This window comes from Dendrobium catenatum, unplaced genomic scaffold, assembly GCF_001605985.2.
Source record: "Dendrobium catenatum unplaced genomic scaffold, ASM160598v2 fragScaff_scaffold_1593, whole genome shotgun sequence".
In the NCBI taxonomy this organism is placed as follows: Eukaryota; Viridiplantae; Streptophyta; class Magnoliopsida; order Asparagales; family Orchidaceae; genus Dendrobium; species Dendrobium catenatum.
Genome location: NW_021320055.1, coordinates 524,653 through 539,053, shown reverse-complemented (window position 1 = coordinate 539,053; position 14,401 = coordinate 524,653). Strand labels below are relative to the sequence as shown.

Genomic DNA, 14,401 nt, shown 5'->3' with positions numbered 1-14,401 from the left:
TACAATCGAACTGAACGTCTCAAAAATGCGAACCCAACAGCACCACATTCCACTCAATCCGAACCAAAATGACTCCAAATCAAAGACTCAAAGCATATTTGAAAGGTTTAAACCATAATTTGGATTACCAAATGGTTTTCAAACATGACATACTTATAGTCGAATTGAGCGGCTAGACGAGACAAATCCAACGAGCCTAAGATCGCCAAATTCTAATATATCTAAGACATTTAAATGTCCAATAAAGAGCACAAAAAAGAGATTTAAAATCGACCATCCATTCAAATCACTACCAATTTAATTTTCTATTCACTTATATTTTTTTTCTTGGTTGATATTAGCTTAATCCTGTATTGATTCGATCTTAAAGAGATTTTATGATTTATTTTTGTGCAATGAAATTTTTAATATCACGTATTTAATTAATATATTGAACTCATCCTAACAGTAATCAAATGATTTGATGATTGGAAGTCATTTTTGAAGGAAAAAATAAACTAATTCACTATCAAAGTTTTATCATTTTAAAAACGGACTATTTTGATCTCAAGTCTGGATGTAAAAAAGTTGAAGAAAAATTAAAAATAATAATAATTTAGACCCCCCTAAATACATTTTCTGGCTCTGCCACTGAACAAACCCTAAGATATGCACTTTAATTTTCAAAATAAATCACACAATCTTCTTCCAATAAACATGATTTGAACTACAAATTTAAAAACTGGCATACTATTCATATATTACAAATGAGACTTGAATAGGAAATGCCCAAACAACAGCTCAAAGAACAATGAGAATCCAAATAACAACTAGCCCAGTTCAAAATCTCTTCCCAATTTGTTCTAAATAACAAGTTAAAAATAAAAAAATAATAATAAATGCCGTAATATTCCTTTCTCTTTATCCAAAGAGGCCGAGAGACAAAAGAAAGCATTGTAACCTCAGCTTTATCAAGAAGATTAAGCCCAAAAGACGAACAAAAAACAGCTGCAAGCAAAAAGAATCACAAATGGAGTGTTAAAAGAGCACACCAATAACACTGTAGATTTGGTACTCATAGCAAGCCAGCCTCAATGAGATTTCTCCTCCTCAAGGTCTCATCAACTAGCTTGAAGGTTTTCTTTACGAGCTTCTGATCCAAGGCAGTTGTCCTGTAGATCTTGAACATTCGATCGACTCGATCCGGTTTCGTGCTCTGGAAGTAGAGTTCCTCAAATTTCTTCTTAACAAACCTAAGGAGAAGGATGAGAGCGCCTATAGGAAACCAGAACTCAGATTAAAAAGTCCTCACCAAATGAGGGCGAAATCTCTGGGTAGTGTCTTATCTAAAACTCAATCTGCCTTCTGAAAATTCCCCTGGGATCACACATCCTAAAAAATGGAATTTTTCGGAGCCCACATTACCGAATCGAGCTCGAGCCAGCTTGCGAGCCGGCTTGATTCGATTGCACCCCTAGGGGTGGCTGCAGTTTCTGTAAAATCTGCAGCCATTTTTTTGTGTGAAAAACTCAAACTATAACCTCCGTACGGCCACTACACCATCAGATTAAGTTGAAGTAAAATAGAGCTATCAACTTTCTAAAAAGCAAATAAATAAAAAAGCTGGCCTAAACAGACCGTGAAATAGCTGCTTTAATCAAGTATATGTGATAACTAACGTGATAGCAACCCAGCTTTCTAATGCAAAAATCTGGACCAAGGAATGAGTTGTTACAAATATTTGCTAATAAGCAGAAGTGCACATACTCATATGCGTGTTCAACCTCCTGCTTCCCTGATGTCATAGGATGATAATCTTTAAACCACTCACAAACATTTAAGGGGACCTGTTTGAAGACATCGAATCATATTAGAAACTTGTACAGAAGCATTTGAACGATTTATGACTATTGGTGGTATACTCACTTTTTGCACCTTTCTTTCAAATATATCAAATTTGTTTAGGAACAACATGAATGATGTTTTCTGCTAGAAACAAACAGGAAAGGGTTAAGGGTTAAATAACAGAAGAATATGAAAGCAGATCTGAGGAAGCCATGACTAAACCTCAAAACAAGCTTGCTTGAGAACCCAGTCAAAAAGCTCTTTTGTCTCCATCATCCTATTCTTTGTTTCATCCTCATAAAGTGTCTGATCATACCTGAAAGGACAGAAATAATGCCACGCAACTGAATAAATAGATGAAGCAAAAATTAATGTGTAAGAGTAAAGATAATGCATTTCATACAAATTTTAGTAAATTTAAAATAACTCTTAAGATAAAAACATAAATCTATAAACTTCCTATCTATGTATGTTATTTAGCTTAGATATCAACCAGAAAGAAAAAACTGTAGAACTTTTGAACTTTATATTATGCACAAAATGAATCACAGAAACAATCATAAGACACAGACATTGGGGAAAACATAGGGTATGATCCCTATATTCCACTTAAGTGACCACATTTTATCATTCGCATTTTTCCTTCTAATGATATTTATCCATCAAGCTCCACAAAATGAAAATCCAGCATAACAGAACCTTCAACATTACTTGCCATTGAAACAGTCTGAACATTAAACTTTAATTAATTTCAATGAACATCTGGTTGCTCATCAGGTACACTTACAATTTTCATCAATGAATACCTATAAATTGCGATTAAGATTCTTTACTTTGCTCAAATAAAATGAAATCATTCAAACTAAACCTCAATTATGGTAACTTATTTGATTTTAACGAAATACTCATGAGCAAGGAGGCAACAGTATTGCAGAAATTCATAGTCAAAAAGAAAATTAAAATAGAAATTCCTTGAAATCAAATTTACTTTCGCAAGTCATATCATTTATTAAAACTAATTGAAAAAAAATGTCTGCTCATATTGCTCTTAAGTTCCCTCTTAAATTAAAATATTCCTCTTAAGTTCCCATCAACAATTTATATCTATAAATTTAAATACTTATACATCTATATTCAATATACGATACATAAAATCAAAATAAGAAAGAAAATCACTTCTGTTTCAAGGGAAGAGAACTTACTCAAATTGTTGGTTTTAAATTTTTCAAATTTAAAATTAGGTATTGAGATGGAGAGAGGATCATAACAAAAAGATTACAAAATTTCTCATTTCCAAACTTCTAAGTGAGAAATCAATTCTTTAAGAAAAGCTTTAGTTCAAATAAATTTTTTACTCCACGTAGTGGGACAAAGGCTTGATGTTGTTGTTGTGTTGTTGTTGTATGCAGTTAAAGAGTTTAATTTTGAAATGAAACTTTCTACATTTTTATTTTATTTTTTGTGTAAATTTTTTGTCTTTAAATGAGGAGAAATGGAAAAAAGAAAACTTTTGCTTCTAAATACCACAAAGGTGCAGCAAGCCCAGTTTAAATAAGCAAGTCTCAGCACCAAATTTATATATATAAACTCGAATGAGTTTCTATTCAAGTTGAAAGTGATCATTGCCAATCTGATTTTTAATATCATTAGAGTTGAGAATCTTCATTGTAAAAATATTTTCTTAACCTACACGGTTGATAAAGACCGCCACATCTTGATGAATTGTTATGTATGGTTTGCAGTTATGAGAAACATTATTTCTCTCTATGTGTGATGTTTCATAATATCATCTTCCTTTGAACCCAACAAAGCCCCTAGCTAACGTGGCATGTACAATTTTCTTATTTAAGATGAATCGTGGCAATGTAAAATAAAAAATCTATTTAAAATGTAGCAAATTATCATGAATGAGGTTATGAGAAGTTGGCCACAATAAATCTGAAAAATATTGTCCTCTTTTTGCATCCACACATCACGTGGATTGCTATTTCTATAAATAAATGAGAATAAATCTGCTAGAAATGGAACTTGCATCCACACATTCTCCTTGTCAAAATTTTTTTAAATTATAACTGAAATTTGGAATATAAGTTTTCTTAAAGACAAATTAATGAAATTAATAGAAGATAAATATTTTATGTATCAAGAAACTAAATGGGTAGGAGAAAAACCTAAAGAAATTGATAGTTTAGAATTTAAACTATGATATTTACGAAGGAGTCATACTAGAAATGATGTATGTGTAATTATAGATAAGAGGTTGAAGGTAAAAGTTGTAAGAAATAATAGAATTAGAGATATAATAATAGCTTTTAAATGAGAATTTGACTCTTAATAGGACGCAATGGAGAAAAAGAATTCATGTAACCGACCCCACGTAGAGGGATAAAAGTTTGATGTTGTTTTTGTTGTATCTTTAAGCTCCTAAAGATATCATTAAGACCATTGACTTTCCTCTTGACTAACAAAATTAAGCATAGATTTTTTTTTTATCAGACTTGATCAAACATGTCTATTATTTTCATTAAAGGACAGCCTCATAATAAAATACTTAATTTCATATTTTAAATAAAAAATATCATGCAAAATGAATTATTTTACGTACAATCATAACTATGCAATTGCAATATAAAATGACTAATTTTTTTATATCACTACAAAAATGCAATATTTTACTATTATTGAGTGCACACCTTTTATCATATCCACATGATTGATAACTTCACAATTAAATGTTATAAATTTCCATTTTAATATATTTCTCATATAGTAAATCAAAACTAATAATGCAGACTTCCTTTTAAACTCACTATGATAATCAGGTTTGGGTTGACCCAATTATTATTAGGTTGAGTTTAAGTTGTGACCCGAAAATTGATATCGACTTGGAATTGACCGGATCATCATTCAAGTTTGGGTTAAACGTATCAGGAATGGGTTAACTGGCTCATATTTGGGTTAAGCATGTCATACGTATCTTAGAAAAATTACACGATCTATATAATAAATGGGTCCAACTGGTCGAGGTTTAAGTCGGGCGAGTTTGGGTCAAATATTTTGACTTGTATGATAAATGAGTCGGGTTCAGATTAAGCAACTTAGAGTCAGTTCCAACTTAGAATCAGACCTGCACCCGAACCACCAACACATTGAAACCCCTAATGTTTTCTTTTAAAAGATGGAAAGATTAAATAGAAAAGAAACAACAAGAATAAGGAAGCAAGAAGTTATGAAAATGACAAAACAGTGTAAGATAAGACATATCTATAGCTTTTGATGATGTGAATATTATGCCAAGTATCTGGAAAAAAAAACAGAAAATTGAGATATACCTACATAGCAAACATTATGCCATAATGTTCGAAGAAGATTCTAATTTGAAAATTTCTACATCCACATACAATCAGAGAGCGTCATTTTAAAATGCTGGCCCTCTTAGAATTTTTTAAATGTTTTATTTTATTAATAAAAAATATTTTTTTAATTTAAATTCTCATGAAATAACCTCAAAATCATATCTATCAATGATTCAAATCCAACTAATAGTTTAATATACAACCTTATATTATGAAAAATATATGTAAACTCATTATATTAGTTTATTTATATTGTGTTGATCAGATCTCCTACATTTGTTATTGCGCATTTGATTAAATAATTTAACTGTTACATTCATAGCTTTCACTTCTAGTTTTAATGAGTTTGAATTGATAAATTTCTCAAAAGTTCAAAGTCCTAATGTAACTGTTACATTCATAGCTTTCACTTCTAGTTTTAATGAGTTTGAATTGATAAATTTCTCAAAAGTTCAAAGTCCTTTCACTGAACACCCAATTCATCTCTCCCCTCACCCCAAGCTCTGTGTGGTCTAGTCTAACAAAAGAAATATTTTTTTTATCTTAATTATTAAAAGACTTAAATTAATCTATAATATATAGGCATATATATTATTAAATCAGAATGAGACCAAAAAACTTTCCTCCAATACTTCAAAATAAAAGATATCCATTTAAAAAGCTCTCAAATTTTCTAAACTTAGCTATTCTTTTAATGAGCAGAAAAGGCATTTCTTATTTAAAAAGGTACAAGAAGATAACCCCATGCAATACATGAGCTCTTAAAAGAACATATTATTGTAATATTTTAAGGATTAAATGTTATATAACAATTTAAAAATAATTATTTTGTTCTCATATCCATGTACATATTATTAAAACGCAATGAGAGAAAATTTTCTCTCAAACATCAAAACAATTAGATAGCTCCATTTAAGAAAAAAAAGCTCTCTCAAACTTTTTAAGCTTTTGGATTCTTTTAGAATATTACTATCACTTTTATTATATTTTTAAAGATTAGAAGCAGTAAAATAATATAATTTTTAAATTTATTTATTCTCTAATTTATTACATATCGCTACATTATTATTATGAAATAAATGATAATAATACATAATATAATTCAAAAGAATAAAATAGATAAATTATTATATGAATGTGATGATTGGAATTTTAGTTTATTACATGGTTTTAACCATGACTTACAACTTCATTACATTAAAATTCTAAGTATTCAGGCCATACAGCGCGCCGCTTCCAGGGGACGCCCTAGCATTAACACAATTTCTTAAAGGATTCATGTCATTTTTGTTCGACAAGTTTTACGCTGGCTGTCGACTACCTAACGCAACCCTCCACTTTTCTCATCCAGGACTTGGGACCTGGCAACGGCAGTGTTAAAATACATAATTTCATATTTTAAATAAAAAAATATCATGCAAAATGAATTATTTTACTTACAATCATAACTATGCAATTGCAATATAAAATGACTAATTTTAAAATATCACTACAAAAATGCAATATTTTACTATTATTGAGTGCACACCATTTATCATATCCACATGATTGATAACTTCACAATTAAAGGTCATAAATTTCCATCAATAAATTAAGCATAAAAAAAAATTATAAGACTTGATCAAACATGCCTATTATTTTCATTAAAGGACAACCTCATAATAAAATACATAATTTCATATTTTAAATAAAAAATATCATGCAAAATGAATTATTTTCCGTACAATCATAACCATTCAATTACAATATATAATGACTAATTTTAAAATATCACTACAAAAATGCAATGTTTTACTATTATTGAGTGCACACCTTTTATCATATCCACATGATTGATAACTTCACAATTAAAGGTCATAAATTTCCATTTTAATATGTCTCATATAGTAAATCAAAACTAATAATGCAAACTTCCTTTTAAACTCACTATGATAATCGGGTTTGGGTTGACCCAATTATTATTAGCTTGAGTTTAAGTTGACCCGAAAATTGATATCGACTTGGAATTGACCAAATCATCATTCAAGTTTGGGTTAAATGTGTCAGGAATGGGTTAAATGGCTCATATTTGGGTTAAGTATGTCATACCTATCTTAGAAAAATTACACGATCTATATAATAAATGGGTCAAATTGGATGGGTTTAAGTCGGGCGAGTTTGGGTCAAATATTTTGATTACTATTATCATATTTCATAATAATTTATCAATTTAATATGTTTATTTGGATTATGTATTATCACCATTTGTTATGCATGGCATGACATTTTTCTTGTAGCTTAATATAATCTATAAATTATAATACGCCACAATGAAAGAAAAATGCTCCCGATAAACTTTTTCATAGATAAAAGAATAACAATTTTTTAAAAAATAAGACGCATTCTAAAATAGAGCTCACTCATGTTAGGTTTAAAAAATGATTCATCTTATCTCTTATTATGAGTAGTCACATATATCAAATCTATCAACTCCATATTTACATCTATATAAAATATATTAAGAGATTTTTAAAAATTAATGTCATGATACAAGAGGACAAATAAAATCTATGTACTATTTACTCTAATCATATCAGCCTATTATGTGTTATTTTAATAATCACTTCTTTCCTCAACTAATAAATAAATTTAATTTATAAAAAAAAATTCTTCTATTGTTAAAAGGATTAAAACAACATAAGGTATAATTTTTAATGCCTGATATTTATGTAGAAATCAATTTCAAGTTACCTTAAAATTTATTGGACAAATTACAAACATGCCACACAAATCATATACATTTATAAATCTAGTACCTACCACAAAAATAATGAACTACTGAACCCACACATTTGCACATGTCACTATCATCCATTTAGAATTTGATGAAAGCAAAATCAAATTGGTTGGGGTTTTATATTGAATTTCAATATTTGGGTGGGAATTCAATGAATGGAGGTTGGCGGTTGGAGGGTGATGTGGATGTCTCATTTGTTTGCATAGTTTTTACGACAAAATTTAATTTTTTTTCACAACCTTAAATGAAGCTATAGTTAACACTACTAATTTTAGAATAATAAAGATTGCAGTTTGTTGCTAAGAGGATTAAAAAAATTATTGCAAGAAATGAAGAGACCACCGAGAATTGAATTGGTAGGCAATAAAAAGAAAAATATGGATCAACAAGCAAATTATAGTAATTTACGATATGTATGATTGAGTTGGGACTAATATTAGAACTAACTGAGGTCAAAAAAATATTTTCAATTATAGTAAAATTACATCAAATATTACTATTAAGCTTGCAACTGACGGTGTGCTATTTGCTTACTACGTATGACCTCCAAAACAATTCATTTATTATTCTTCTCCCACTAAAACTCTGATGTACCATTCTATATTATAGTGATACTTCTATATGGTCATGGATGTAGCCAAGTCAATCTTATTATAGACTGAAATTTGAGTCTATCCATTTAGAGTCTTGTGCAATTTTCATTCCGCGCTAGCTTTTGCACTCATGTTTATTTTTCATGCAAGAATTAATAAAACAAAAGTTGGGAACTTTTTAGTGGGTTCAGAAATTGAGAACATATATATATATAGCTAAAAGATTAATTAATATCCTTCTGTGATAAATTCAAATACTTTGAATTTATTATGCAAAATAATTGGATATTGATGATTGCATAATCTACAATTAAAAAAAATGATTTAAATGGAAAAGGGCCTGAGTATTATATGATATCGTAAATAGTGCAATTTCAGTTAGACATGTTATGGTATTATAGTGTTGGGCAACCAAAAAGCTATTAATAGTCAAATTGAATTGTAGAAAGGCGAATTAAGATGGATTAGTAAAATTATGTAAAGTGAGAGACGATAATATGAATGTAGCACAACCACCATAGAAGTGATACCAGTGTGAGTTAATGTAATCAAAAATAGACTTAGAGATTCAAGATGTACAATGGAGAATAGAAGCTTCATCAATAATATGTGTAAATAGAATTAATATGGAAGGCCTGTGATGGAGAAAGGGTAAACAAAGATAGCAATGCTATGGTTTAAAAAAATGTAAAAATTTGTTAAAGACAAAGTTAGCACTTCATGCACCATTCAACATGAATGAATACAGGACTGGAAGATGATTCATTAGACCTACCCCAAAAAAGTTAAGAAAAAGGTTAATGATAATGTGCATGCATGACTGCTTATGTGTGAGTGAGTGAGAGAGAGAGAGAGAGAGAGAGAGAGAGAGAGAGAGAGAGAGAGAGAGAGAGACTTACCTTCTAAGAGGAGAGTGGTCATGCTAATCCTAATTGTACTTTTATGTTCTCTGATCTTTCAAGTATACCATGAAATTACTTACGAACCAAATCTCATCAATTGTCATAATGATTTAATGGAAACATATACAAGTCATTTCAAGCCCACTCTATCCCACGAATGTCATTAATAAAAAATTAGACTACATTTGAAATACCACTGATAACTTGCCTATTTAACTCTAGGTCATTTGAAAGGATCTACACATCATAATTATCTTCATGTGCCTATGTATATTTCAATATCTATGTATGTCTTTCTTTGTGTGCATGTGTATGCATGTGTCCCCACCCCCAAACAAAGCATGTGTATATGAATGGACGGATAATTTTAACTCAAATGCATAAATAGTTTATTGCTTTTAAAATTGTAGGCTTACTCGCTTATTGCAGCACAAAAGATTACAGCTGTAACACCTTCAAATAGATGAATCCACTTCCTCCGCTCGTTTCTCTGACCTCCAACATCAAAAAGTCTATAAACTTCCCCACTTTTTCTACTTTCTCCAAAAGGGCTGCACAACATTTTTAAACAGTAAACGGGTAGATTAGTACTTCATGCTGATAAGAAATATGCAACACTTGAAGTGATGTGTTACATGCACAGAGTTCACGAGAGATTAATAAGAGAAATTGATAAAAATTAACCAATATAAAAGTATGCGTCAAATCAAAGTAAGATTTTATGAATTCGCAGCCTTCCACTTGCTTAGACAAAGAAGTACATGAAGATTAACCCAAACGCTCTTAATCAAATACAAAGGCAATCATAATGTAATGACTTATAACAGAAATCCGCAATTTAATAATGAGAGGTTCACCTTGAAGGGTTTCTCACTCAACTACTCTAGGGTTTAGCGGATGAAGATGCTCCACGCTAGACTTGAGATCGCCACTAAGAAAAGGGAGCCGAGGAACTTTGTTATTAGAAAGGTAGCCGGCGGTGGAGGAGGCGTGGGATGCTCGATGAGAGTCCACGGTACTTTGGGTTGTTGAAGCTCGATTGTCTCGGCGAGGCAATAGATGATGCGGTTGACGTAGCTTTCCACCAAACCGTCGTACTCCCAAACCGGTTCGTAGAAAGGGGATCAGAAGATGTCTATCTCTCCTTGTGCGTTGTAAACAAAGCCGTGATCGAACTCATGATTGACCATACACTATTGGACAGAAGGAAGGAGGATGTTGTCTTCTTCTTTGGCTTTCAAACATAAGAAGGGTTGAGAATTCAAGAGGGAAGAGGCACGTGGGAGGGGCGGCTTGGGCAAGGAGAGGTAGAGGTAATGTGAGTTGGGTGAGAAGTGGAGAAATATTTTAGAAAAAGAAAATCTGATTTTAATTTCAAATTTTCGAATTAGAGAGGGAGGGAAAATAAATGTGAATTCAAAATCCCCAAATTAGGGCTAGGGGCCGGCGGTTTTAGGAGAGGATTAGGGGGTACTAAGTGGTGATTTGGGTTTAATTGGAGAGAGAAATTAAAGAGGGGGGGCCGGCCATAGGAGAAGGGGAAAGCATGTCTAGATTCGTTGTATGTGGTCCCCAATGGAGTTAATGTGTTTGAAATCAAATCTGATTTTAATTTCAGATTTGATTTAAATTAAGGTAACTTCCTAATAGGGTTTTAACTTTCTAATAAGGCGTCTGAAATTCAAAATAGATTGAATGCCAACAGGGATTCTTTCCTAAATAGCAAGGTGTTTTAGGAAAGTAATTATTGAAAAATTTGAAATTTGAAATTTGAAATTCAAATTAGGAGACTAGATAGTGGGGGCCGGCGGGTTTGGCTGGTAGAGGGGAGGTGGTGGCATAGCCGGAGGCTGGGCTTGTGGCGGCGGCTTGGGCGGTCAAGGGGAGGTCGGTGGACAGAGACAAGGGGCTCGGGTTTTGAAAAAAAAAAAAGAAGAAGGTGGGTGTTAGACCGGCCCATCCTGGGCCGGCTGGACCGGTCCAACAGGGACCGGTCCGCTGCTACGCGAGGCGGACGCGAGAGACGGGCGGAAGCCGCGAATCCGCGTGAGCACGTGAGGGGGGTTTTAGGAGGGAAAATTTGAACGTGTAAGGCTCTTTTAGGAAGTTTGTAATGGTCCTTTATGATGAATTTTATATAAGGAGGAGTTTGGGGGGAGGTTAGGTTATCTTGAATTTGAGTTTTCCCTTTGAGATCTAGTTTTTGTCTTGGGCTCTTGGCTTTGCCGGAGATCGTTGGAGAGTTCTTCCTTCCTCTCGAATTGAAGGAAAGTTGTATCTTGCAAGTGCTTTTAATCCTCTATTGAAATAAAAGTGTTTGCAATTATTTTTCCTACGTTTCTCCCACATTTTCTCTCAGATTTTCTCTGGTTTGGGCTGTTTTCCTGCTGTGGACAGCAGTTTTTCTTTATTTGATACTTGATTTGGGTTAGGATTGCTTGTGAATACAAGCACTTCCTATCAGTGGGGTTTTGGGCAGGCTGGCGGGTAGATGGCTAGGAGGGGAGGTGGATGTAGGGGAAGAAGAAAAGATCAGGGCCGCGAACCTTGGAATCCTCCGAAGGTTGACGGATATTGCTCCTAGGGTTTCTTCTCTCAAGAACTCAATAAGAGATCAAGCCCAGAAATCTGAAATTTTCATTCATAATTCATCATCCAATACAATATATGAGATTCATCATCCAATACAATATATGAGGCCACAATATATAGGCCTAAGGAAATAAAAATACAATGACTCATATGCCCCTGGGGCTACCACTCAAGCAGACTCAACAGAAAGGGTACATCCGTAAATAGCAATTAAAACATAAAAACATCAAAATAAAGACTAAGCATCAAAAATAAAGACTAAGCATCAAAAATAAAGACTGTGGATCGTAGCCATCGATCTCAACTCCTGCGCTGATATACTCATCGATAACGTCTGTCGATGACCTCATCATGAAGCCTCCAATTAGACTTGCTAAATTGCATCAAAGAGTACCATGTAATGAAATGAAGAAAGTGAGCACAAAATACATCTTAGAAGTTAGAATCACTGGTAAAAAATACATCCATAAAAAACCTGAAGAGTGGTGAAATGCAATATTATCTACACTAGCATGTCGATGATCTAATTGCATAACCAATTGGTGATTGAATGGATTTAACAAATCCAAAAATAAATAATTAAAAAAGAAGCTGATAATTTTCATATATATGAGATAGAAAATTTTGGAGCGACTCAAGCAATTGTTGCTACCACCCATCATCTCTACCTCTCATTCCGTCTCTATTCAAGTGCTTGGAAACCAGCATGCCTTTGATCTCCATCTGCCTTCCTCCCATCTTTGCAATTCCCCATCCAATACCAAAGAGATAGATGTGGTTGTGGTTGTACACGTGTAGCTTCACAGAGAGGCATAGAAAAACTTACAAAAGGATTCATTTCCCTTATCCTTTGCAATTTCTATCCTAGATCCCCTTCAGCTACCTTAGACTGATATAAATATTAGGCACATAAGCATCCATCATGATCCTTAACATCACAGGCATCTTAATGTTGTGAATTAAAAAGGGTAGAGAGAAAAAGATAGAAATAAAAGTGGATCCGATCCAACTTCCCGAGCTAAACCACACTGACGCCAACATGTGCACATGGTGGCCAGGTTTGAAGATTTGAGGTGGGATAACAAAAGATGTAGGATATCAAAGTCCCAAATAGTAACCTATTAGCCTCCCAATGAACAGGCTTAGACAAAATGTTTGCCTTTTAAACCGGTCATTGATCCTGGTTCGACAAAATAAACAGAAAAAAAGAGTCCACTGCATTCTGAATATTAGTGCCAGTCCCTAGAGGCATGATAACTCATATATGTTTTATATCACAATAAATCAAACATCAACATAAACAGCCCAGCAAATACTATCCCGATTCGTTAAAGAAAAAATACATATATAGAAAAGCTTTCTTACTAATATAAACTGGCAAAATGATGTGAGCAACTAATAAAATGTTTTGAAAAAATAAAAAATCATTGCCGCCGAGAACCTTGATAAAATAGCAGTAAGAATGGTATATTATCTTGCATGGATATGTGAGTTGGATGACAAAAAAGGCACTAATTTGCAAGCTGGAGTAAAGTAGACATAGGGAATTGCCAGGGATTGCTGATAACGGTAACATTGAAGTGAAAATATTCGCATCACAAAGAAAATAGAGATAATAAATGCATAAACAATGGAGAGTGGAAGAATCAGCACTATAAATAGAGCTATAGGATTAATGCAAAAGGCTAGAAACAAAAGGGATAGATCAAAAATAGCATATTTTTCTTTTGAAAAAAAAATAACGTACATACCACTGAAATCAAGTCTATATATATATATGTATATTTTAAATCAAGTCTATATATAAATAACCACTCAAACCAAATAAAAAAACTACCGTACTCATGTATTTGTTTGTGTTGCCACCAAATCATTAAGAAATTGTTAAAAATATTGAGTTAATAGTTTAGTTATGAATTTTTATTGTAAAAAGAAATGATTATGGTAATTTTGTAAATAGCAGAGATTTTGATGATATACACAAAATTGCCCTTCTTATTTTTAAATTGATTGGGCTAAAAAAGAGTTAAATTCAAACTCAGTTATACATAGGAATGAACGTAAACAAAGAATGTCAGCCAACCAAGTGTAATTGAGAAAGGTATGAAGATATGTTGCAAAGCGAAGACATCTGAATAGCTTCTCCTACCTGAACTGGATGTCAACAATACCAGTTGTCCGCACTCTGGCATAAAGAACATCCTCCTGTTAATCCAATAGATAAATATTTATAAAAGTATTCAGAAATGAAATATTGTCCAGCCTACAGCGAACTTCGTGTCTTTAAAAATGAAGTCCAACCAGGAAGGTAACACATGGATGATTCAACATTCAATATATATATATATATATATATAT

General features: G+C 32.4%; 1 protein-coding gene across 11 annotated transcripts in view; it reads right to left on the bottom strand.

Annotated features, from left to right (window-relative positions):
* Positions 1 to 685: 685 nt before the first annotated feature.
* LOC110104295 (guanine nucleotide-binding protein alpha-2 subunit) overlaps positions 686 to 14,401 on the bottom strand; it is a 38,096-nt gene continuing 24,380 nt past the window's right edge. For 5 of the 11 annotated variants that reach the window (XM_028700797.1, XM_028700799.1, XM_028700795.1 and 2 more), the window contains 6 exons: positions 9,868 to 10,002; positions 2,047 to 2,140; positions 1,906 to 1,965; positions 1,747 to 1,826; positions 1,059 to 1,232; positions 686 to 987 (listed from right to left, as the gene is read on the bottom strand). In XM_028700797.1, the coding sequence (XP_028556630.1) occupies positions 960 to 987; positions 1,059 to 1,232; positions 1,747 to 1,826; positions 1,906 to 1,965; positions 2,047 to 2,140; positions 9,868 to 10,002 (571 nt within the window). In that variant the 3' untranslated portion in view covers positions 686 to 959. Of the gene's footprint in view, positions 1,233 to 1,746; positions 1,827 to 1,905; positions 1,966 to 2,046; positions 2,141 to 9,867; positions 10,003 to 14,401 lie in introns of all 11 variants that reach the window. The other 6 variants (XM_028700801.1, XM_020833328.2, XM_028700796.1 and 3 more) reach the window with 2 other exon arrangements.